This window comes from Urocampus carinirostris, chromosome 20 (assembly GCF_059441175.1).
Source record: "Urocampus carinirostris isolate Australia breed hairy pipefish chromosome 20, RoL_Ucar_1.0, whole genome shotgun sequence".
NCBI lineage: Eukaryota > Metazoa > Chordata > Actinopteri > Syngnathiformes > Syngnathidae > Urocampus > Urocampus carinirostris.
In genome coordinates this window covers 25,679,055-25,706,550 of record NC_142368.1, presented here as the reverse complement: position 1 = coordinate 25,706,550, position 27,496 = coordinate 25,679,055, and the positions used below count along the sequence as shown (strand labels likewise).

Below are 27,496 nucleotides of genomic sequence, written 5' to 3'. Positions count from 1 at the left end.
TTTGATTGTTAGGACCAAAACGTAAGCAGGACCCAATTGGGTTACATTGCTCACAAGTTTTATTGAAGGAAAGAGAAAGGGCTTCACCCAAGTAGCTATGGATCCGGTGTTCGCTGGACACGGGAGGTGGAAGGGGGTCTTCTATAGCGAGCGATGGCGGTGTCAGGGACGGGAAAACTGGTCGGTAGCCGCGACTGGAGAGCAAAAACGTGGTCAGGGTCAGAAACGGGTTGTAAGTCGTGATGGGAGAGCAGACGTGGTCAGGAGCAAAACCGGTTGTAACTGGAGATAAACAGGAGCAAAAATGTGACAGTTGGGAATCATGGTCGAAAAAAGGCTTGCCTTGCATACACGGAGATTCGCAGACGGACTGACAAAAGGAGAGTTACAGGACTGGGTTTAAATAGCAGGGAACCCAATCTGTCAACGAGCCGCAGCTGGCGCCACACGGGAGAGGCCAATTGGGCGCCATGGCAACCGTGACATAGATTCCTTTTAATATGTGACACAATTTAGGTAACAAAACAAAACTCTAATTGGATTAAAATAATCCAAAAGGTCACTTAATATATGAATAATATATGAATATATGAAAAAAAACATAGGGAAAATGAAACCGTATATTTTTCAAAAGTGATCTTTTATTCATCACAGCGATTTTTATTGGGCTTTAAAAACCCGCAAGATGGAAAAATTAGCAAGTGTTAACTTGTAAATACATTTTATCTGGCATTGAGGTTCTGCATGAACAGACACAAACTCAAATGTGCGTTGCTGGAGGAGGAGTCTTGGGGAAAAAAATAAAAAATGAAACAGCGAATGAAAAAGAGGCGTGTGCGTCTTCAGGGAGTTACAAGGAGTTTCCCATTTTTTTCCCAGGCTCGCAAACGAGAGTGCAGGAGGCGGGGTTGACCCTTAAGGAGTTTGACAAAAGAAAGAAGGGGAAAAACGAGAATGCATCTGGCAATAAGGAAACCAAAAATGGGCCTACTGCTGCGTTTGGCATTTATTCTGACCGCTGTGTGCGTAAGCGTACACCTTTACCTGGTGACGGCCCGGTCCCGTGCGCATGCGCGAAACGCACTCGCAGCTTCGACGCTTTTGGACGCTCGAGACAAACTTGAGGAGCGAGAACGTCCAATGAGGAGGATGAGGGGAGAAGACTTGCTCTGGAGAAAGGTTGGCCTCTTGGATTCTTAATTCAACAAGGTTTCGTGGGAGTTGCATTCAAGTCAACTCAAGTCATGTTTATTTGTATAAACCTTAATTACAAGGAGTCTCAAAGGGCTTCACGGACCACAGATTATTGCAAACTACAGACTGTTATTACACCATAAAGTGTCCCAAGATAGTCAATACCCACCGAGTAGAAATTTGAATTGATGTGTTGAATAATCTTTTTATATATTGAAACCAAATATTGGACCTAATTTACTGGCTCAAGCACTTGTTTGACAAATAAAATAATTGTACGACTTCTGAACCTAAACGTGTTCTTCGCACTCCCTAGTGGCTCCCTGGCGCTTTTTTCATAAATATTTGATAAAGGAAAATGATATGGTTTCTGTAGGACGGAATCAAATGCAGTTTTCCATAATGTCCATCTGATGGCGGCACAGTCTCAGGTAAAGAAAAGTGGATCGTTTCTTTAATCCATACAATTGTGCAATAAAACAGAAAAAAATATTTTTTAACATCAAAATGTGACAGTACATATGTTATTTGTTAAAAAAAGCCATTCTGAAAGTACAGTAGGCCTACTTTTATTTGTTAACCAAAAACGTAAATTGGGTTTGTTAAATAAACAAATAAAGAATTCTACTCACGGGTTTTGACTACCGTGTGACGTTTTTTTAATGCGACCTCCATGAATAACAAGGGATTACTGTACTTTATGAGGATTTTTTTCACAAATATTCACAAATATTTTATATAATCTTGCTCCTTTATCCAGCTGCTGTATTAATTAAGGACACGACTTACTTTACCTCAATGGTGGTAATGTGGATGACAAAAATGTGGCGTAAAAAGAACACTTCTAAAAACAAAAGTACTGTACTTTATAAATGTTTTGACATTAACTTCTGGATTGATAAACTAAATTTTAAAGATAATCTTAGTACTTTATTGCACTAGTGATTGGTTACATCAAATGTGATTTTTTTAACCTACTTGGGCACTTGTGCACATAAAGCAGCTTTCTGTGGGAACCTGAGGCAAAACCCTCAATTTGGCCCATAAAAATGAATTTTGCTTTTATGAGTGTGACAACATATCATCATTATATTTTTGGCAGTTTTGCTTGGCAGGCCTTATTAAAAAAAGAATACATACATATATATACAGCACATATATATGCATGTAATGAAATGAAATGATCTGCATTTATATAGCACTTTTCAAGTCAAGACTTCCCAAAGCGCTTTACAGTGTGCTTCACATTTCCCAATAGCGGCCGTGCAGCCATGTAAGGCGCTAACCTGCTTATTGGGGGTATTAGGGGTTCAGTGACTTATCCAAGGGCACTTCGACATGTAACACGGAGGAGCCGGGAATCGAACCTGCGATATCTTGATCCCAAGACGAGCTCTCTACCTCCTCAGCCACTGCCGCCCCACAGTTTTTTTTTTTTGACAAGATAGCTTAAGATAACCTTATACATCTTAGAACACAATGAAATTATGCGGGGGCAGAAGACATAGATATAAAAGGAGTGGGGCAACTGCTTGGCAAATCGGAATGCAGAACAAAATGCACTTCAAAAATCCGCGAAGTAGCAAATCCGCAAGAAAAGAAAATGCGATACAGCAAGGGAGTACTGTGTCAGAATTCTCTTTTTTTTTGTATTTCCTGTTCTCGGATTGGTCAATCTGAAATGAACAGGCAATTACTTCATATCCAATGTTATGGGTGGGGATGCCTGCCTCCACCCCTGCGTAATTGAAGCAGAAGATAAAAGCCCCTGACCTGGGTCATGACTGGTTGAGGACAAAGGAACGCGTCTGTCTAATCCCAAAGGTGTGACTGTTTGCATTTTTTCACCTTGAGGGGGAGGATTTTTTATTTATTTATTAGGTCACATTCTCTCTAGCCTTTTGGAAGCCGAGGAAAATATTGTAAAATTATTTATAATTTGTGGATGTTAAAGGGTAAACATTTATTGTATAGTACCATCAATCCGAATCACTAAATTAGGGTTTGGGTAGGAACAATTTGGTTTAAGAATTGATTTATGCTCACATTGGGTTGATTTGAATCCAGCTTTCTGGAATTTTTGCACAAGCGTCTGCAAAAAATTGGGTCTTTTTTTTATTACAACGAAGAACTATATATGTCATGAAAAATGTGACCTTTTATATAGAAAAAAACCTTCACAGAATGGATCAGTTTGTTGACAAGGAAAGAAAGAGAAGGAAGGAAGACAGAAAGAAAGAACTAAGTCGAAAGAAGTTCTTTGCCGGTGAGAGCCACTGTGCGGTCCAAGTGCTTTAAAAGGGGCAGCATCACATGTGCTGTAAATGTAAATGTAAATGGGCTGCATTTATACAGCACTTTTAAAGACACTGAAGACCTCCCAAAGCACTTAACAATGTGCTTCACACTTACCCATTCACACACATTCACACACCGATAACAGCGTCAGACATGCAAGGCAAATACCTGCTTATCAGGGACATTGGGGATTCAGTGTCTTGCCCATGGACACTTCGACAAGTAACAAAGAGGAGACGGTAATTCAAACTGGGAACGCTTCACCATCTGAGCAACTGCCGCCCCACATATAACAGGAGCCCAAAGGTAAAAAAAGATAAATAACTCCACAGAAAGCAAACGTAAACTCTGTTAATGTGATTTTCTTTAATTTTTGTCAGGACCAGGACAGGAAACAGGATCAGAACCCACTCGCGTAACGTTACTCACAGTTTATTGGGGAGAAGAGAAAGAAGCGCAAGCTCGATCCGGAGATCGTTGGTCGCGGCGAGTTGATTGCTCGGAACACGGAAGTGGTCAAAATCAAACAGATCATGGAGAGAGCAAAACAGGAGCAAAAACACAGGAAAAAAATGGAGATTCACAGGGCTTGGCAAAACAAGAGCAAAAAAACAGAGTTTCGCAGACGCTCCGACGAAAGGCGACTCACGGGACAGCGTCTAAGTAATGACAGGCAGCAATCTGTGAACGAGTTTCAGCTGGTGTCCATGGGCAGGGCCAATTGGGCGCCCTGGCAACCGTGACAGAAGCTGGCGCCACACGGCGGGGGCCAATTGGGAGCCATGGCAACCGTGACAATTTACCCTTTCAAAAGATTGCTATTTTGTTATTATAAAGTTTAATTTGCCTCTTTTTGCTGGCCAGATAGGGGGCATATTTGTTCGTGTTTTTCCAATTTTCAAAGTACAAATGACAACAAATTTGGATTTCGTAATTGCATTTTGTAATTGTAATTTTATTTTTATTAAACATTGTGTAATTCATTATTAAACTTGAGGCGGTATTATACAACAGAGTAGTCACGGCATTCTCTACAGGATGTGTTGCATCGAAGTTAGATATTTTGATAGTTGGCTAATATAGACACATACTGAATGTATTGCATTCATTGTAAGGCTTTTATAAGGCATTTGATTGTTTTGAGGCTCCTGACAAATTTGTGTTTGGTTTTTATGGTCCAAAAAGGCTCTTTCAACATTTTGGGTTGTCGGCCCCTGGGGTAGCTTGTTGTTCTGCCTGCAGAGCCAGTTAACCAAAGTACTTGGGCTTTAAATTTGCTACTTGTGCCATCCATCCATCCATCCATCCATCCATTATCTGCACCGCTTATCCTCAGTAGGGTCGCAGGGGTACTGGAGCTCATCCCAACTATCTTTGGGCAGTGGGCAGGGGACACCCTGAACTGGTTCTACTTATGCCTTGTTTCTTTAAATTTATACTAGTATAATGTAATTTTTTATTAAAGTACGGTACTTGAATTTACCTTGACTATTTTAATCTATGTTTAAATTGAATGTAAATTATTGTTGATTGGATGGATTTTGATGTGTTGGTTATCTGATTATTGTTTGAAAAAACATCAATAAATAAGACGTTGCTACGGTTTCTTAGTACTTGAGTAGTTTTTTTTACCAAATACTTTATTTACTTTTACTCAAGTAATCAGTTTTGGATGACAACATTTTACTTCCACTTGAGTCATATTATTCTGTAGTAACAGTAGTTGAGTAGAATTTTGGGCTACTCTACCCATCTCTATGTATTAGTTATTTTGGGATTGTTTTGCACAAGATTTTTACTTTGGAGTATGTAGTGTAAAGACATTTGTTTGATTTAGCCTGCAATAGAATTTGAGTGAGTCAAACAAAGGCGTAAACAATTATTTTAATCGGCTTGGCTCGGCTTGTAAAACCAGCTTATTCCCCAAAATGGTACGACACGTGTTTGCTAACACGAGATGGCCGAGAACCAAAATCCCACCTACAAAGATTCTGAAACTTCCTGCACGAAAACAAGCTTTTTCCACGTTTTGTGGTTACATTTAGAACGAAGCGCAGACGGACGTTCTCTGTCACAGAACCGAGCTTCTCGTTTTGCATCCGACTGGACAAAAGTTTCTCTGTTGCACGCCTGAAGAAAAAAAAAAGAAAATCGGGGAAGGTTCCCGAGAGAGAATCCCCGGCACAAATCTCCCCCTCACGCTTCTCGTCTGGAAACATTCCAATAAATTCTCTAAAAGCCCCCGCAAAGACCCTCCCTCACTTCAACGCGTGCATTGACCTTTGAAAAGACGGGATGTCTTGGAGTCAATTTGAGTACTAGAACATTTCTTGGACTCTCTTTTGTCTCAAGAGGAAAACTTAAATATCCTTTGTGGCAAGCGATTCATTTTTGATCGTGATTAATCACATTGTTATTTAGGTTATTTGTAGTTAATCACATATGTAAAAATGTCAACACAAATAAGTACTAAAACATTACTTTGGGGGCGCGCCGGCAGATGAGCGGTTAGCAGGTCTGCAGCATAGTTCTGAGATTATGAGTTTAAGCATTCCTGTGCGGAGTTTGTTCTCCCCATGCTTGTGTGGGTTTCCTCCGGGCATTCTGGCTTCCTCCCACGCTCCAAAAAGGTTTATTGGCCAGTCCAAATTGTCCTTAGGTTTGAATTTTATTTTTGGAATTGATTAACATTTTTATTTTTTCCCACTGGTCACCATACACAAGGTTGCAATATATTGAAAATCAACTACTTTGACAAACAACTGACATAACAGAAGGAAAAAACGGAAGACAGGAAAACGCCTGAGATTATCTTGGTCTTGTCCCCTTGACAACCAAAACACTTGGTTTAGTCATGTAGTTTAATTATTATAACAGGGCATTTTGATTTACATTAATCACATCTCGTCATCACACATCATCTGTCATGATTACCCAAGTGGAGCCACCTGGGGTAATCATCTGGCGCGTTGGAATGTGCTTCCTGATTGGTCAATGCTCCCTTTTTAAACGCGTTACGCGGAGAACTATTTGTCGGAGGATTACTCCTGTATTCGTAAGACACTCCCGATTACCTGCCTTGTTGTTTACTTGATTCTGCCCGTCTGCCTTCGATCCGACCTGCTTCCGTCCACGCTACGATCTTCTCTTCAGTCCTGGTAAACTCGACCTGCCTTCGTCCCACGCTACGATTGATCACGTCTCCCGCTAACCCTTACGCTTCCCCAAATAAAGAATTGTACGAACGCTCTGGGGTCTCCTGCTCTGTTCTGGTCTTCCCTGACATCATCTATGTTTTTTAAAACATAGATCAGCATAATCATGTTTAGCATACTATGACATTTTCAGGTTCTCTATGACATCTCCCCATCATTATGATGGTTTTTATTATAATTTGGTATTTGTTTAATTACAACAAGAAGAGCCAGAAGTCAATCTTGATCGGACGCAACCAGTCTAGTTGGTCTGTCATTCAGTAGCTCCATTTTGATTTTGAGGACCTCAAAGTTGTCGTTGAACTTGCTGTGGAGGCCAACTTTCAACTTTTCCAAGGCGTTTTTGAGCTTGGTGGTCTGTTCGGCGAGGCTGTTGGCCAGAATGGCATCACGTCGTTTAAGTAAGACCTAAGTTGTGCTGGTCTGATAGCTGATCAGATGGTCAGACATTTTCTTCAGCTGTGTCCACAAACTCCACATAAAATGGCCAGCACAAATTCCTCCGATGAGAATGATGAACAAGTTTCATGTTCTCAATTTCTTTGATGTCCAGTTTTGTTAAACACTGTGATTTTAAATAATTCCAAGAATCTTGAATTTATTCGCTAGCGAGTTTACTTTCAGCTCTTTTAGTAAAATAGATCCCATCAATTCCACTGAGTGCTCAACTAAGAAATTTCATTTTGGCAGCAGTGACTTGTCGTGGGAGCAACGAGATGTCAGTCAGCTCTGTGCAACACTCAGCACAGATGTAACATAACAGTGATAAGATGTTGCCTTGGTCTGGGTTCAGCAATAACATCTTGTGTGTGTAATCATGATAAATGATCTTATTTTCATCTTACCTGTATTAAATCAAAAATTACAAAATTCAAACTTAAATAAGTACTAAAACATCACTTTGACTCTCTTTGGTCTCAATAAGAACACTTTGGTCTTGTTTTTGGTTAGCGGTTAATTTTTTTAAAATCACAATTATTCACAATGGTTTGTCATTTAACTGTTAGTTAATCACACATGAAGACGTGTAAACACAAATGATTACTTAAACATCACTTGGACTCTCTTTTGTCTCAAAAAGGTAACTTTAATTTTATTTTTGGTAAGCAATTCACTTTTAAAAATCTTAACTAATTACATTGTTTTCATAGATGACTCGTAGTTAATCACATATGTAAAGATTTCAACAATATGCAATACCAATGTTGGTAATGGATTAAATTTTGTATTCATTAATAATCATATTGTGTTCATATTAAACTCGTAGTTAAACATGTATGTAAAAAATGTAAATAAAAATATTTTTTTTCCTCTGTGCGATTTCATCAAATTTTAATACCATTAATGCATTTGTTTTTAATTGAGTAAATATTCTTCTCCTTTGCTAGTACTGACGCTGCCCTACTTACGAACGAGATTCCGGACGATCGTTCTTAAGTTAAATTTGTCCGTAATTTGCTTCAGTGCTATATTTTGTATGTTTAAGGTTTATATAAGTATGTTTAAGGCTTGTATAATTAACATGTATTGTTTTGTACTAAAAACTAAACATTTCATAAAATAATATGCTCTATAAAGATAAATAAAGTTAAGTTTAACTTACTTTTGGAAGATGTGCTTCAAGAGGTCCTCCTCAGTGGTAAAAAGTGGCCGAAAAAAAGTGTTCCGACCATTTTCTCAACCGCATCAAGCTTTCTTATTCCACTTTCATTTCAAAAGAGACGACTCGCCCCTTCTTTACACTTTAAACCAACCATATTGAATAGATGCACAATATATTTAACAATAAAAATGTCAAAGTTCTTAGGACGCTGGAGATAGTATAGACAGTATAGAATGTTTACACACCAACTAGGTTTTTTCTTCAAGGTGGATGCTGGGGGACCTCCCACAGCGCCACACCCAGTAGTGGCGGGAAGAAGCACTACACTACTGTCCTGTACTCGGAAAAAGGTGTACACAATACAAAATCGAACTTACAGCAATGTCCGGATATTTTTCGACATCCCGAAAAAAAAGATCGTATCTACAGTTTTACGTAAGTCGAATTGTTGTAAGCAGGGGAGCGTTTGTAGCTTATTCAAGAAGTAATGACTTAATAGCAGAATCATAATATGAATTTGGTGCACTATATAGAAATTGACAATATTTATCCTAGTCGTCATCGTGATTGATTTTTAAAGGAGCACGTTAGTTTAAATAGTGAGTTAAGGTTTCATTTGAGGAGATCTGGGAACCTCTGGTGAATGGTTCATTAATGCAGTTTAATTTGTTTGATTTGAATTGTGAGGTGGGTCTTGTAGATGTCCAGGATCGGCTTGAGGGGGACACCGATGGCCTTTTCCACTGTAGTCACCATGTGTTGCAAGACACAGGGGCGGTGGGCCTCTGTAGAACGATAGTATGATGTGGGTTGGGGCACTTGCTCACCTGAGTTTGCGAAAAAATTTCATGTGTTGATGGGCCTTTTTAACTAGGGATGTGATGTGATGCGTCTGATTCATCGTTGTTCTTGTTTTTAGGATTTGTTTATTCCCAAGACCACCCGCTGCTCCCATTTTGGCTTTTGCCTGTGGCATGTGGGCCAACGCAAGCCTGTCAAGGCAGCAATTTGCTTCCTTCTCATATCCACAATTCGTCACAGTCAGAATTGATTGTCCTTTATTAAAAAGGATCAACGTAATCCTTCGCTGCAATCACACTTCCAGTTAATCGTTTTAAAAGGCTGCTAGTGGCAAATGGATGACACGGTATTAGAACCAAAGCCTTGAAGATGAAGAGCATATTCATGCTCCTTATATACGAAAAATATATCATAAAATAATTTTTGGGGGCGGTGTGCCGTATAATCAGATGTTGGGTAGAATAGCCAAAAATGTGACTCAAATAAACGTAATATTACCTCAGACTAAACGACTAAAGTAGAAGTGTAAAGTAGTCATCCAAATGAATACATGAGTAAAAGTACTTGGTAAAAAAAGCACTTAATAACTGTAGCGACTTCTTATCTATTCTTAACTATTCAATCAATCATCAAAATGCATCTCATTAACAATCATTACATTTAATATAAAAACAGATTAATATGATCAAGGTGAATTCAAGTACTTTGATAAATAATGAAAATAGAATATTATAAATCAAATGAATTGATTAAGCACAAGTACCCTGTTGAAGCCCAAGGCAGACAAGCTAACCCAACGCAAAATGTTGAAAGAACCATTTTGGACGAAAAAACAAATTTGTCAGGAGCGGCAAAAAAATGAAAAGCCTTATACAAACCTCATAATGCACGCAACATATGCTGTATTTATCTATGTAAGCTTACTGTCAAAATGTCTAACTTGGATGCAGCAAATCCTGTGGAGAATGACTTAGCTACTCTGTTGTATGATACCACCTCAAGTTTATTAATGAATAATGCAATGTTTAATTGTTTTGAATAATAAAGGAAATTAAATTAAGAAATCTTTTTTTTATGTAATTTTATTTTGAGGATTGGAAAAAACAAAGGTGCACAATGTTCCCCTTATCCGGCAAACAAAAAGAGTGCATAACCATATATATTAGAAAAATAAAATAAAACAGTAACCTTTTGAAAAGGTCAAGTAAATAAATTAACATGAATAAAGTTAAGGTTGGTTTCAGTGCAGTTATTTTTCACTTTTTACCTTTAGGCTCCATGGCCAATCACACACCCGCCAGATTGCTATAAAACTGCTACTTGCTTGGTAGGTGAAGCGGCCCCAATAAAAGGGGCGTGGCTCACACCGGAGAGAAAAAAAAGCAAGCGAAGGACTCAGAGAAATACGTGTACAGTAATCCCTCGGTTATCGCGGTTAATGGGAACAAAATAGAACCCTGCGAAAAGTGAAAATCCACGAAGTAGCGATGCCCCTTCAAAAATGCTTAAAAAAAATGTTATATATTTTTTTATTTACTTATTTTTTTAAAGTTTTATTTTCTTCTTATTATTTTTTAGACCCGGTTAATGAGGACCAAAACCACCCGCGAAAAGTGAAAATCTGCGAAGTAGCGACGCCCCTTCAAAAGTGCTTAAAAAAAAAAAAAAAAAAAAAAAAAAAAATATTATTTTATTTTAATATTATTATTTTTTAGACCCGCGAAGCTCTGAACCCGCGAACGTGGAACCGCGAAGTAGCGAGGTCCCACTGTATTTACGAGGAAGAGATTTAAGTAAGAACGGGTTCAATGCAGCCTAATGTAGCGGAGTAAGAGTACCATTTCTTCTTCATAAACCTACTCAAGTAAAAGTGAAAGTTATCTATCCATCTATGTCATGATTACTGATGCGGGGCACCTGAGTCTGCTCCGTTGGCACCATCAGCCACGGATGGTGATTGGCTACTTCCTCTTTTTTAAACCCCCGCCTTCATGACAACACTCGTCGGATCGTTTGTGAACCTACGCTACACGCTAGGCAAACTTTTGTGACTCCTGACTTTATCCTGCCCTGTTGTTCTGTCTGATTCCCGTTGCCGACCTTTTTTCTGGACCCGTTTATGTTTTTGCTCCACTGTCCCGGCCAACGACCTGTTTTTCCTCGCTCTCGACATTGCCTGCGCTCGACACGAAAGTGCCACTCGCGCGTTCTCAGCGATCTGCTACCCGTGACCGACGATCCTTTCCTCCATCTAAATAAAACTGAGTAAAACGAACGCAATTGGGTCCGGTCTCGGTTCCTGGTCTGTGACAATCCATCTATCTACCCTGGTCATATCCCTCGAAAGGGGTGAGTGACAGCAAGACAAGCACATACAAAAAAAAACAAGAAAATAAAAAGGGGAAAAAAGTAGCAAAAAAAAAAAGAAAAAAAATCACACAAAATTTTTGGGACCATGGCCAACCCAAATGCCCAAACACCCAAACAGGTTAAGCACCTCGGCACCCAAGTTGGCCATGCTTTCGCCCCTCCAGATGAAACGGGACACAATGAAGCGGCCATGTCACTCGGGTCAGGGTGACACAACACACTCTTCTGTTCAACAGCAGGGCCCGATAGCTTTTACTGGTTTACCCCTGCCGCATCATACAGTGCCCTGCCCATCCCTTAGAACGCGTCCAAACATCCAACTATCCTTTCACGACGCCTCTCCACAAATTCCTATCACCAACAATAGCTCTATCTTCCATTATATTTAGACCTCTTTCCTGCAGTGCACTCATAACACTATCCATCCACGTCAATCACGGCCTTCCTCTAGTCCTCCTTCCATTTACTTCTGCTCCGTAGATCCTCTTCAACATTCGCTCCCCATCCATCCTCTCCATGTGTCCAAACCAACCGAGTACTCTCTTATCCACACGCTTGCTCAGTTCCACGACTACTCCAGTTCTGTCTCTCACAATTTCATTTCTCAATCTATCCAATCTTGTCACTCCTAACATACTCCTCAAACGCTTCATCTCAAAAACATTTAATTTCCTTCTCAAATCTGCGTTCAGGGTTCAAGTGTCTGCACCATACAACACAGTCGGCACAATCACACTCTCATACAGTCCTCTTTTAACATCCATACTCATACTCTTGTTGCTCATCACTCTCCTCAGAGTGAAAATTAGAGTTATTCAAAAATACTCCCAGAAGTACAAAATGTCCAAAAATGTACTCAAATAAATTTAACCGAGTAAATGTAACTCTTTACTACCCATTTCTGTTTATAATACGGTGCAGGAAATACGGTCATTTTTTACCTCTGATTGTTGTGTACAACACACTCACACCTTGAGTGTTCTCCCATTGTTTTGACGCGCTGTCCCCTTTCTAGTTCAATGCACTCCTCTATTGCTCATCAGTCTGTCATGTCTTGTTCAAGAGGAATCTTTCACGCGTGACCTGGCCGCTGGGGCTTTGAAGTTAGTTGCACGGTAAATTGCGTGAGTACCACCCCTCTTTAAAATTCAAGAGGGAAAGAAAGAAAAATCTGACTTCAGGAGCGGTAACTGATGTAGTCCTCTCAGGTAAGAGAACTAACGTCCTTAAAGATAAATGGAGTAGTCTGGATGAGGATATCATACAGTATTCCCTCCCACAAGTTAATGTCTGTGAAGTAAGAACAGACTTTTTCTTCCTCAATAAGTCACAAGACCAGACGGGTGAAAACAAGCGTTGGAGTGGGCAGTTTGAAGATTTAAGTACAATAAAACGAATAAAACAGAATATCCTGGGTTTGTTGTGTCTGAGCCCTGCGGAACGCCACAGATAAACAGGCTTATGATAGAACCAGGCTGTAATGGTCTCACAAGTGTGGTTTTAAAATGGTAGACAATAATTTATATACATTACCAGATCACATAAGTTCCTAAAGCACCAGATTTACATCAGCCCATCGTACGGACTGAATTCTTAGATATAAGTTTTAAACCAAGTACTAATTGTTTGATGACACACAAGTGTGGTCCCCATTGGTCGAATTTAACAATCTCAGAAAATTTTGAGCTTTTGCTTTTTGTCAACACATTTTATAAAATTTAGTGCATGGTAAGGGACATATTAAATCTGCTTTAATCCTTACTGCTTCTTAACAGTCTGACGGCCTGCCGGAAAGCTGTCAGGTCATTAAAGGGTTAAAATGAAATCAATCAATCACTATTTTTCCTATTTCATAACACAATGCCGGCTGTGGATCAAAAGGTTTGCCCACCCCTGCAATAGAAACATAATCTAATCTAATCTAATCTAATCATAAGTGTGAATTTCCCTACGGGGATGAATAAAGTATCTATCTATCTATCTATCTATCTATCTATCTATCTATCTATCTATCTATCTATCTATCCATCTATCTATCTATCTATCTATCTATCTATCTATCTATCTAATCTTAAAGGCATGAAGAGAAGTAAACCAGAGCAAAAGTAAAATCAAGAACGTCACAGCCGTCTTTTGTATGAAGCAGTCAAAGTGTTGTTGGCCCATCCATCCCTCCTGTCCCGGCGGTCCCTCTGTCATGGCCGGCCTGTCGACCGAAAAATCCGCCGACACGGGCGGCCAGCTTCCTCCTTCATCCACGCGCAATCCGAAAATTCCCCAAACTCAAACCTGTCGTCACTCGCCAAAGACAAGCAGTTTCAAAGCGGTCCAAAGTCCAGCGAGCCGAGACGTCGGGATGGAGGTGTTGATAGCTTGTTCCTGCCTGACTGAACCACCAGACTCTAATTCCGTAACGGAGCTCATGTGCCGTAATTGATGCACGCTAACACTTTGGTTTGAGTCTTTCACAGAAAATAAATATCTGTATAAAGAAATATATTTTCAAAGATAGGGGAAAACAGAGCTAGTACACTGAAGATTGTCCTAGATATCTGGCCTGGCCAGTTGTCAAGTTCCAACTTGTGTCCGCCACCCTGACACCCAAGAGTCTCCATCCAGTGACAAATCTGCACGTCATTTACGTACTAGCTAGTCCTTAAGCTACAATTTCTACATGTTAGCCACTGTGCAAAAAATCCCCATAGTAAAGAGCTATCACTACAGAATCAGACTTGAAAACTGCCATAATTAGAAATCCAGGACAATATAGCAACACTCGGTCAGATTTAGGCCAATGGTATTCCGAACCTATGCTCAACTATTAGCCGTTCTCAAGTTACGAGTGGACCTATATGCGGGGAAGCAGTACTCAAAAAGTATCTTTAATAACAACATTGAGAAAGATTTCTTCCCAATTCTCAATTACAGTCACTCCAGAGTATAGAAAGATGAGGTAGCGCAGGGGTCACTAAACTTTTTGAAGCTCATTTTGCTACTTATTAGCTTGAAGGACGACCAAGTTGATATGCATTTCTAAAATGATATTGTTACTGGAGCAATTTATATAAATGTAAAAAAATGAAATACATTACTGAAAATAAATCTGATGTAATCATAACAATGGCTGGCAATGACCTGACAACCTCTAGTGTTGAAACCATTCAAAATAAGGAACTGAAATGGGGTACAGGTGTGGACACTGATTAGGCACAGATGGGTGCTATCCAGCCACTCCCTCAAGGTTGGCACCCTTGAGGGGGTAAACGGAGTACAGTACCAGATCCTGAAACTGGATCTCTTAAAGCATCTTGTTAGGTTCATAATGTGCTGTTAGCATTTATTTTCCCTCGAAATGCTGTCCTTATTTTGCAGACACTTCGCTGGCACATCAAACTGCAGCCTTGGGCAAAGAAAAGTCTGTCTCTGGAGAACGAAGCCAGACGCTTTCTTCGGTATATTACAACACCACAAGTAAGTAAGACAATTACTCGAACTGTTGATCCTGTACCTACTGACTACACACCATCATTACTAGCAAATTACCTTTCTCATAAAACTTTTAATTTCCTTGTGAAACCTGAACCAATATTTAAATTATTTTATTTTTCACGTCTGTGTAAAGGTGTCCTGTTCGAATTCCCATGTGGGTCCGTCCGGAGGTTGGACTGTATGCCTGGACCCAAAGTATAGCCTGATTCACAGGTTGCAAGGCAAGCAATGTCGGGTCTATTCATTTGGGTGAGTACAAATCCTTTTTTTGGAAAGAATTTTTTAGACTGACCATCTTTGCAGCCTTTAATTAAGGGGGTATTGAAAGGTTCGCCTGCACCTCAGCCCGCTTCTTTTATCTTAAATACTCACTATACTAGAAATGATAACCAGAAGATGGCAAATTTTCTTTTAACTATTTACCGGTTGCCAGAAAAAACAAAATACACAGGAGCCTCCTTCAGCGTAACATGTAAGTAGTCTTTCATATCTTAAATGGGGCCTGAACTTATACTGTCATGGCCACCTGCCCACACAGAATGGGGCAACTCAGCCTTGTCCTTGTGCCAATGTGTGACTCGATGGTCCTAACTGGTTAAGACTGGATAATGTGTGCAAGAGTGTTTTTATACGCCAAGTAAGGAAAATTAACAGCGACCTAACAACATAGCTCAAGTTTTGTATCTAATATCTGAGAGGACTACGCTAACAACCCCCTGTATTTGGGTGGGATTAAGGGTCACTCAACTAAACTTGAGCTAAAGTTTGCAACATGTTTTTTTACATGCAGCCAATAATTCAATTAAAAACAGAAGTATTTTGAATATGTAAAGTCATGTTAACACACCTAAAAATCTAATCGTGGTTTTAGCCTCACTGCGAGTATTCCGATTGCAACGGTTGGGTTAGTCCTTTCATTTTCTGTTTACTTGTGCATCTATACGCATTTGAGTAATCTGCTTGCTTTTACACCTGGGCAGTTTCCCCTCATCTGGGATATTTTTTATGCCCCAAGCACTTTGGGAATTGTAGTATAGAGATGAACGATACATACAAACTCCGGTTTATTCTTTAAAAAGGCCTGCTTTGCGTTCTCCAGGACATTTTATTTTCTCCCCCTATGATGAAAATGCTACTGCTGTATCCATCCATGTATAAAGTTTATACGTTTGGATTGCCACAAACAAATACATCTTTTAAACACACAAGTACTTGTGTCTGCGCATGTATTACTTTGGAATGCTCCAACAATCCAATATTTTGTCTCTCATCGGATTATTGCCTGCATTTAAACATAGTTAGTCATTAAGTAGCTACAAAGCGACTTTGCTCACAGTGCATCCATCTTTACTTCTAATTTTCTCTTCTACCTGATAATCCCTGAATCAGTATCCATCTCCTTCGAGCGACTCTGATGGTAGTTTATTTTCTAAATATCATTAAGTCAAAGACTCTATCAGTCCTGTCTTAAAACAACCCTGCAAGAGATTCTTAAATCAATGATGGAGTTCGTTTTTTCATGCAATTGAATTTTACCAACAAAGTACAGAGGACAGCTTTGGACCACCTCCAAATTATAGCACAGTTTATATGAAAAACCGTGAGAAGCTGAGCAGACTTTGTAATGTTTGCCCAAGTTGTCATGAGGAATCTTCATCCATCATACAAAAGAACAGCTGAGAGGTCAACAATCCTTGATTTCGGAACACTGAGGAAGCTCAAATGAACTAATACAGTTTCATCATTTTCCAACATATGGCCTCAGAACTGCTATTTTCAGAACCAGTCTGCAGGGTACTGAAGAAAAAAAAAAAGCTATTTTCTTCCTCCGGGTGTTCATATATCCGGGTTGTACGACAATAGGTTGGTCAAAATCAAGGCTTCTGGGATGAGCAGTTTTTCTGAATCTTTATTACAGAATATTCCAGGCACAAATGAGCTACAAAACGATGGCAAGAGAAATTCAGAAATGCAAAGACCAAAATGGCTGACAATCACTTTTATACTAGAATGGCAGTCCAGAGAACTGAAACTTAAGGAAACGAAAATTGCGAACCATCACTCTTATACTGAAAGGCAGTTCGGAAAAAATAAACCTAAAGGAATAGAAACATTTAGTAGTTTTCCACCGTACAATAAAGTTCTGTCTAACAAACTGGTTCGATATGATCACTATTAAGGCCATATTCTGCACTTTAAAATAATAAATGTTATGTGTTCATGTCTATATTAAATTAAGTGAATTTGTCTCATCTCATCTCATCTCATCAGCCGTACCGCTTATCCTCATTAGGGTCGCGGGGGGGCTGGAGCCCATCCCAGCAATCATCGGGCAGTGGGCAGGGGACACCCTGAACTGGTTGCCAGCCAATCGCAGGGCACACGGGGACAGACAACTCACTCGCTCATTCACAACTAGGGACAATTTGGACCGGCCAATTCACCTGAAATGCATGTTTTTGGAACGTGGGAGGAAACCGGAGTGCCCGGAGGAAACCCATGCAAGCACGGGGAGAACATACAAACTCCGCACAGGAAGTCTGGAGCTGGATTTGAACCCACGACAGGTTCCCATTATATGAACTGTGCCGCACAAGCGCTAACCACTGCGCCGCCGTGCTGCCCGCTAAGTGAATTTGTAATTATGTCTAATTATGAAATTCTAGTCATGGTTAATTATGAGAATTAATATATTATAATAGGGCAGCATGGTGGAATAGTGGTTGGCGCGTGTGCAGCACAGTTCTGAGATCATGAGATCGAACCTGCTGTGTGGAGTTTTCATGTTCTCCCTGTGCTGCGTGGGTTTCATCCGGGCACTCAAGTTTCCTCCCACATTCCAAAAAACATGCATGTCAGGTTAATTGGTCGGACCAACTTGTCCCGAGGTGTGAATTGTCTGTCCCTGTGTGCCCTGTGACTGGCGGGTAATTAGTTCAGGCTGTCCCCTGGCCACTGCCCGAAGATAGCTGGGATGGGCTCCAGCATCCCCGGGACCCTTCTGAGGATAAGTGGTGCAGATAATGGATGGATGAATATATTATAATAATACAATACTACTCAGGTTTCCTTAGGTTGTGATAAGTTTGTTACTAATGGATGAATGCAAATGAGATTTCATTGGATGCCAGTTCCTTAGTTGGACTTGTGCTTTGACTGTTATGCACAGTTTATCTCATTGTCACTGTCGGCTAATCAGATTCAGATTCAGATATACTTTATTGTCATTCTTGTACACGTGTATACAGAACGAAATGTCGATACATCTGACCCACACAGTTTTCTTGAATGTACAGATATAAATAAATGTTGTACTGAGTTAGAGTATTGAAGTCCTCTGCAGGAAGTACAGGCCCTCTTCACCAGTGATGCAGTGTTCACGGACCAGGTGAGTTTGTCTGTGTTATGCACCCCTAGGAACTTGATGCCGCTGACAACCTCCACAGCCTTGTTGTTGATGAGAAGTGAGGCATGGTTAGGCTGGTTTTTCCTGAAGTCGATAATGATCTCTTTAGTTTTGTCAACATTCAGGACCAGGCTGTTGACTCTGCACCAGTCCACCAACTGCTCCACCTCCTCTCTGTAGGCCAGGTCGTTGTCGTCCCTGATGAGGCCCACTACTGTTGTGTTGTCCGCAAACTTCACGATGTGGTTTGTGGCTGATCTAGGGACGCATTCATGTGTCATCAGGGTGAACAGCAGGGGGCTCAGGACACAGCCTTGGGGGGAGCCCGGGCTGAGGGTGATGGCATTGGAGATGTTCTGACCAAGCCGCACTGACTGGGGTCTGTCAGTGAGGAAGTCCAGCAGCCAGTTCGGCAGGGGGGTGTTGAAGCCCAGGAGTCTCAGTTTGTCTACCAGGTGTTGTGGGATGATGGTGTTGAATGCTGAACTGAAATCCAGGAACAGCATCCTCACATGGGTGTTCTTCTCCTCTAGGTGTGTCAGGCTCAGGTGAAGAGCAGAGGAGATGGCATCCCCGGTGGAGCGGTTTGTCCGGTAGGCAAACTGAAGGGGGTCGAGTGAGGAGGGGAGACTGGAGGTGATGTGCTCTTTAACCAGTCTCTCAAAGCACTTCATTATGATGGGAGTCAGTGCAACGGGCCGGTAGTCGTTCAATGATGAGATCTGGGGATTCTTTGGCACTGGGATGATGGTGGCAATCTTGAAATATTATGGTACCGTAGCTTTGTCTAGCGTGGTGTTGAAAATGTCTGTTAGGACACAAGCCAGCTGATCGGCGCACTCCCTAAGGACCCGCCCTGGAATGTTGTCAGGGCCTGGAGCCTTCCGTGTGTTGACCCTTCTCAGGGTCTTCCTCACGTCAGTTGAGTCCAGGAGAAGTGCTCTTTCGTCCTGATGTGGAACCGCTTTCACTGCAGGGGAGCCATTTTGTGCCCCGAACCTCCCAAAGAAATTGTTGAGGTCATTCAGGAAGTCCATGCTAGTGTCCCCAACTGGGGTGGTGGTTGGCTTGCAGCTGGTGATGGCCTGAATGCCTTTCCACATATCCCTGGTGTTGGTTGTGCTGAGGAAAAAGTCCTGGATTTTTTGACTGTGCGATCGCTTTGCTAGTCTGATAGCACGGTTTGGATTGGCCCTCGCAGATCTCAGTGCGTCCTCATCACCAGATTTAAAGGCAAGGTTCCGTGCCTTTAGCAATTTGCGTATCTAAGGAGTCATCCAGGGCTTCTGATTGGCACGGGTGCAGATGGTTTTAGTGTTGCTGACGACCTCTGCGCATTTACTGATGTAGGCTGACACAGAACTGGCGTACTCATCTATGTTTATTTTGTTGTTGTAAGTGGCGGCTGATTTAAACATGTCCCAATCATGTTGCTGTTCTGTGATTTCCACACCCTTTAGGGTTCAACAGTTTTTTGTAACCTTGAAGACCTAATAAAAGGGGGCTCAAGAGATGCCTTTAGGAAGGGTTGCAATTTTCCTATCTGAGAGCCCCTCTCTAAAATGAATTGATGTCTTCTTGTCTTGTTTTAAGTGTCTATTAAAGCTTAAACTTATCAGGTGTCTAGAGCGTTTGTGACCTCTGATCTATATAATACTTTAGAATCTGGGTTCAAGTCTCTCACGATATAAATCTGGTGTCAAAACAGCACCACTGACAGCAGTATACGTCAAAGACGCATTTAAACAGGGCTGGCAGGAAATTACTTAATAATTGAATAAGAGCCCCCTGATAGCCAGGATCTGAGCTGCTCCAGAAGTAATCCTGTTGTCTGAGGTGGTGTAAATGCCCCAAGGGTAACAAGGAAAGACAATTAAATATTGAGTGAAGTCGCGGCTCTATTTCTCTTCCGATGCATCATTCATTCGCTCACTTATGGGATGCAATCTGGGACCTCATTAGTAAAAGATGAGCACTGAGCAAGATGTCTTCCCATCTCGCAATAACAGTCACACCAGAGTATAGAAAGATTATCTAGCGCAGGGCGTCACCAACCTTTTTGAATCTCATTTTGTTACTTATTAGCTTGAAGGACGACCAATTTGATATGAATTTCTAAAATAATATTGTTAATGGAATAATGTAACAAAAATGATGCATCAATGGTGAGCTCCTTTGATAACTGGCCACAAAATAAAATACATATGATATAGGGACGAATAATAGAATAAATCGAGAAGTCAGAATATAACAATCAAATACATGAATTAATCATGACATAAATTGCCCAAGACTCCATGAATGAAGAAATTATAAATTACGTAAATAAAAAAAGTGATGAAGAACTCCTACAATCATGTTTCTATATTGAGTGACACATTTTAATACTGTGACAGCGGCCTACACACGTGTTCGTAGGGTGCCCGTGAGCACCCTGTTGGTGATCACCGAGCTGGGGGATTGAAAGAAAACAGACTAAAGCAGGAACCTGGATTTAATTGGCGAGATTACCATAGTTCCGTTCATCACCACCTTGGATTTGGGTTCCAGGTTGGGACCAGATGACCGTAACCTGGAACAGTATCTGGCAAAGTCCGGCTGTGAGGTCCACTGTTTTGATCCCAGTTTGAAACAACCGCACCAGCAGCAAGACGAAATGTGGCTCCACAAACTATCCGTAGACTGGAGGGACCCCAACCCTGCTGTCCAGACCCAGCGGCAGTACACCAAGAAACTGGCCACCATCCTCAATGACTTTGGTCACACAAAGGTAACAAGTTTTTTGATTTGCTCACTCCAGGGTTTGTTCACCTTTTTCATGGCCAAATTCAAGCACTTTTCAAGCACTTTCAAAGACAATTTTTGAAATTTTCCAGTACTTTCAAAGGAAGAAATCCAGTGCAGATCAAAAGTTTTTTTTTTTTTAATTTGATGACTATGGTATAGTTTGCTATCTTGTTGCTAGCACATACATTGTGCTATTTTGAACAGTTCCTATTTATGATTTACGATCATTTTGTGACAATGGGCTGCTATAAACTGACATGAATTGTGCCGAAACAATGCTTGCGCAGCTTGGCTACGTCACACTTGTTTACAAACACAGAAAGGGCTCTATAGGTTTTGGGTAATAATTGCGTTCAATACAGAAGACAAAAAAAGTACGTGTATGAATGAAAACAGAAAAATAAGACAAATTTTGACTCATTTTAATGATATTGATTGCCCAGAGTGCATTCAATGTTTAAGTTTTAAAAAGTGCTGTTTTTTTTTCTTTTTTGTTTTCTTTTTTTATTCTTTTTTTTGTGTGTGTTTTTTTAAGAATCCGTGTCTAAATTGTTTAAAATTGAATTGTAAAGAGTTAATTTTGTATAGCACTGAAGAATTCATATTTTTAATTAATATTTTATTGTATTGCCTTTTCAGGGATTTTGTGTTGTTGTTTGACTTTGAATCTGTTCAATGTGTGAAAAGCTAATTTTTTTTGTATTTTACAGTTCTTTTTTGGTAGATTTGTGAATATTTTAATTTACATTGTATGTGTTTTTCAGGGATCCCCTTCAAACTAGTGAAAGTACCAATAACTAATTAATTTGGTGCATAAAGTTTTATTCTTATTAATATCATTCAAAAAGATTTTAGCCGATCCAAAAGAGACAGCTCTTCTCAGTAAGCCGAGTCAAAAGAGCCGGTTTTCTAACAAAAGAAATAAATAGTGTTTTGTGCTATTTTAGATGTTCCTATCCATGCTCTACGATCTTTTGTGTCAATTTGCTTCTATAAACTGACATTCTGCCTCAACAATGTTTGTGTAGCTTGGTAATGTCATGTTTGTTTACAAACACGGAAAGGGCTCTATAGGTGTTGGGTAATTATTGAGTTAAATACGGAAGACAAAAAAAGAAAATACTGTATGTATAAATAGAGCTGTCCCCTTGGGTATAAACAGTACGGGGCAGTTACGCTTCACATGACAACCCTATAATGTCAAGCCATCAGAGCAGGTGTGTGGGCGTCATTTTTACACTTAAAAAAAAAAAATGTATTATTGCATGGTCTATAGAGTCAGACTGCCAAGAAACATGGCAACAATTTCAGGCATTTTAAGCACTTCACCATAAATTCAAGCATTTTCGAAACTTTGAAAACACAACATTAAAATTCCAGCATTTTCAAGGATTTCAAGCACCCGTGCGAACCCTGATACTCTGATCCCATTTCAGGTGGACATCCTAAAATCAGATATGGAAAGTGCAGAGTGGAAGATTCTGGAGAACTTAATCCTGGAAGGAGTTCTGGATTTTGTGGGACAACTGCTGTTGCAGGTTCACCTTCACTGGGCGGGTTTTGAGGTGGCGGGGGACGAACCTTCCGTGGTCCGCTTTTGGTTCAGTGTCCTCAAGGAGCTAGAGCGGGCCGACTTCCGACTTTTTCAGGTGCACAGTGACCCAAAACAACCGCACCTCTTTCTGCACAAGAACATCCTCAATGCTAGCAGTGCCTACACCTTGGCGTGGGTAAACACAAGGTGGACACCCTGAAGATGGACTTTTTAGGACCTGCGTCAAGTTCTTTTGACACAAAGTGACCTTGAGTATGGTTCCTGATGATATTTTCCGTCTCAAATTCAGTTGTGCTTTCCGTTGTGGGTCAGCCGACCTCAAGTTCATGGACCCTTGATTAATTTAAGCCCCCAGCGACTCATGTTCTCAACACTGTTTCTTTCTAAAGTCAGATTATGGCCACAGAGATAGATTGAAATAGCAGTGTTGCATTTTAAGCAGGTGTGGTGTCAACTAAAGCTCTATGGCATGTGTCTCAAAAATGCGGCCTGCGGGCCAAATTAGGCCTGACAACGCGAAAAACCACCCAGAGAAGCACAAGAAAGAAATCAGCTGCATTTTGAAATATGTCCACTTGATGTTGACAGTCAGGTGTCACTCACAAAGCAACTGGAGCGGTATTACTTCTCTCTCAGTTTCTTCCTCGCTCTTTTTGACTCTCTTTCTCTTATATATATATATATATATATATATATATATCTTTCTATTTCTTTCTCTTCGTCTTTCCTTTTTTTCCCCCTCTCTTTTTCACTCTCTTCTCTCTTTCTGTCTCTTTTTCAACCTCCGTCTCTCATTTTCTCTTTCTTTTTTTCTCCCTTTCATTATCTCTTTTATTGTCTCTTCATTATTCCTCTGGGTCTCTTTCTTTTTCTCACTCTCTCTCTATCTCTGTGTCTTTCCTTTTCTCTTATATTTTCATTGTCTCTCTCTTTTGTCTCTTTATTTCGTTCTTCCTTGTTTGTCTTTTTATTTTGTCTTTTTCTCTTTCTCACTTTTGTTCTCTCTTTCACTCACTTTCTCTGTTCTCTCTCTTTCTCTTATGATCGCTCTTATTTTCTTTCCCTGTCTTTCTTTCTCTCTCTCTTTATCTCTTTTAACTACTGGTCCGTGCTAACCACTCAGCCGGCGTGCTGCCTGTTTTCCTTGATATTACATTTAATTCAATCAAGATTCATCATCCTTTTAGGTTTGCTAAATTGCCCCGAGAAGGCAGTTGATACTGATATCAGCTACCAATAAGAGTACCAATACCTTTGGAAAGGCTTGTACAGATCCCAATTTCTTCCCTTAGTATTGATTTTGTTTAAACACATTTATCACACCCTTAGTATAAGGTTTCTGATTGTTAAATGGCCACTGGAAGGCAGCTAATAGTGTTATCGGCTACCATTGATCCCAACATTTTTTTCCTTAAAATTATATTCAATTTAATCACAATTTACCATCACTCTTATTAAAGGTTCCTATATGTAGAAGGACCATGTCAAGTTAAGTCAAGTCAAATTCATTTATATAGCCCTTAATCACAAAAATGTCTCAAAGGACTGCACAGGATTACAATTACCTGATCTTAAACCAACCTGCGGGCAAGGAACAACTCAAAACCTCAGCGCGAGGAAAAAGAGAAACCTTGAGAAGGGACCTCACAAGTGGTATCCCCCTTTCAGGATGACCAGATTTTTACTGAGTCACTATGGGTGATATTACATTTGTCTAGGTTTAGGGTAGTGTTTGAAAACAACTCACGACAGTGAGCTGGACCAATAATCAACATTTCAGTTTTTTCTGGGTTAAGGCGCAAAAAATTAAGTGACATCCACTTTGAATCTCAGTAAGGCAAGCCTCCAGATTTCTACAACTTAACTGTCCAGTTGTCTCCAGTGGCACATACAGTTGAGTGTCATCTGCATAGCAATGGAAACTAAAATTATACTTGCGGATAATGTCACCAAGCGGGATCATATAAATACTAAAAAGAAGGGGGCCAAGTACAGAGCCCTGTGGAACACCACAAGGCACAATAGATTGTTTAGGTCAGATTGCCATAGTTAACACATTGCATCCTGTCCAACAGGTAGGACCTAAACCACGAGAGTACAGTTCCTTAGATACCAATGGATTCCAGACGAGCAAGTAATATGTTGTGGTCGACAGTATCAAAAGTAGCACTGAGATCCAGCAGCAGTAACATTGATGAGGCACCAGAATCTATTGCTAAAAGGAGATCATTGGTTACTTTGGCCAGGGCTGTCTCAGTAGAGTGATTTGCCCTAAATGCTGACTGGACAGTTTCAAAGAGGTTATTTTCTGACATGAAGTCATTTAACTGCTGTGAGAAGGCAGCTGATAGTAGTGGCGGCTACCATTACAAGTACCGCTATCTTTAAAAAAGATAAGGTACCAGTCCAATTTCTTTTACTCAGTATTGCATTTAGTTTATTCACAATTCTCATACCTTTGACATGAGGATTGTCATTTTTGAATGGCCACAAGAAGGCAGCTGATACTGGTATCAGGTACCAGTATGAGTACCGATAGCTTTAAAAAGATTTGTACCGACACCATTTTTTCCCTTTAGTATTGCATTTATCCATCCATCCATTATCTGCACTGCTTATCATCAGTAGGGTCGCGGGGGTGCTGGAGCCCATCCCAGCTGTCCTCAGGCAGTGGGCAGGGGACACCCTGAACTGGTTGCCAGCCAGTCGCAGGGCAGACAGAGACAGACAATTCACTTGCTCATTCACACCTATGGACAATTTGGACCGGCTAATTATCCTGACATGCATGTTTTTGGAATGTGGGAGGATACCGGAATGCCCGGAGGAAACCCACGCAAGCACGGGAAGAACATGCAAACTCCACACAGGAAGGCTCGATCACATGACCTCAGAACTGTACCTCGTTAACCACTGCGCCGCTGTGCTGTATTGCAATTAGTTTAGTCACAATTTACAAATCTCTTATTTAGAGGTTTCTGATTGTTAAATGGCCATTGAAAGGCGGCTAATACAGGAACCAGCTACAACTACCATAAATACCTTATAGATACGGATCCCAACAGTATTTTTCATTATTCCTTTTAATGAGATTTCTGATTGTGTTAAATTCACAGTTTGCACATCTTTTTCACGGCTAAATTCAAGCACCTTTTAAGGACTTTGAAAGCCAATTTTCAATTTTTTCCAGTAGAAATTCAGCGCCAATTAAAATTACAGGAGCTTAAACCTTAGTTCAATACCCTAACTCTAGCCCCCAAATTATTTCAAAACCCTAAAATCAGTTTAAAATCCTAACTTGCGGCCCAAACCCTAGCTCTATTTCAAACTGTAACCCTGGCTATTAATGTATTTTGGAACCTTACATTTAGTTTAGAACCCTAATATTGAGCTCAAACCCCAGTTCTTACCCTTAACCTACACCTAACTCTAGCCTGAAACCCTATTTGAGAACCCTGAATTCAGTTTAATACCAGACTTATTTTCTAACCCCATCCCCAAGCCTATTTTGGAACCATAAAATAAGTTTAAACCCCTTATTTAAAGCCTAAACCAAGCCCAACGCCTAACCTAAAAAGAAACAAGAATTTCAAGCATATACAGTAACTTCACATAAAATTCAAGCACATTTGAAACCTTTAAACACGTTAAAATTTCCTACAAACCTTAAATGGCCACGAGAACACAGCTGATACTTGTATCTGCTACCATTGCGAATACTGATATCTTTGAAACAGCTGGTGCCATATTCCCAACCTTTATCCCTTAATCCAGTGTTACATTGAATTTATTCACCAATTACCATTCCTTTAATTTGAGGTTTGTGATTGTTAAATGACCACTAGAAGACTGGTATCAGCTACCCTCTCGAGTACATTTGAAGGGATTGGGTTTAGGTATGGGTACCAAACAGTTTAAAAACTATAAATCGGGGGTGTCCAAAGCTGTCCCCGCAGGCCACCGGGTACCCCCAAAGGACAGTTGAGGTGCCCGCAAACCTGTTATGAAAATAGCTCACCATGGAGTCTATCTAACCCTGTTTTCAATAGCAGCATAGTAACAATATAGCATGATAAGTTATTTTAGAAATTCAATTAAATTCCAGTTCATGGACTTTATGTACAAAAAAGTCTTCCAATATTGATAATTATTTTCAATCATTTATTTAAGAGTAGAATGCTAATTTCTGTATTACACGCATTCATATTTTGAATGATTTATTTTACTTGAAAGATAAACTAAATTTCAATGTATGGGTATGGTCAAATAAATGAGCAAAAAATGTTTTTTAGCTTACTATCTGGCTAGCTATCTTCCTACCTTTTTGGCTATTTACCAAGCTGTCTGGCTAGCGTTTTAGCTAGCTATCTTCCTACCTTTTAAAAAAAAAAAAAAATTTAGCAAGCTATTGAGCTAGCTTTTTAAATTTTTCGCACGCTATTATCTGACATTTTACCTTTTATTATTTCTCTAGCTAAATTTTGGCCTCCTTCCTAGCTAGCTTTCTTTTTAGCTTTCTATCTGGCTATTTGGATGGCATTTTACTCTTTTAGCTAGCCATTTAGCTCCCTTTATTTTTTACCTCTTTACCTTTCTATCCAACAACTAACTCCTGTACCTTTTTAGCTACTTAGCGAGCTATCCAGCTACGTTCCCATTTTAGAAATTCAAATCAAAGTGGTTGCCCTTTGCTTGTGTAACAAAAGGTAGCTTGACACTAAATAGTTGGAGACCCCTGCTATGAATGAAGGAAAGTCATATATTTATTACTTTAAAAA

General features: G+C 40.1%; 1 protein-coding gene across 1 annotated transcript; it reads left to right on the top strand.

Annotated features, from left to right (window-relative positions):
- The first annotated feature begins 948 nt into the window (after positions 1 to 948).
- On the top strand, positions 949 to 27,487 carry mettl24 (methyltransferase like 24). Its single transcript, XM_088325188.1, has 5 exons — positions 949 to 1,179; positions 14,854 to 14,952; positions 15,104 to 15,219; positions 20,927 to 21,146; positions 22,600 to 27,487. The coding sequence occupies exons 1-5, from the start codon at positions 955 to 957 to the stop codon at positions 22,915 to 22,917; spliced, it is 978 nt and encodes a 325-aa protein (XP_088181314.1). The 5' UTR covers positions 949 to 954; the 3' UTR covers positions 22,918 to 27,487.
- The last annotated feature ends 9 nt before the right edge of the window (positions 27,488 to 27,496 follow it).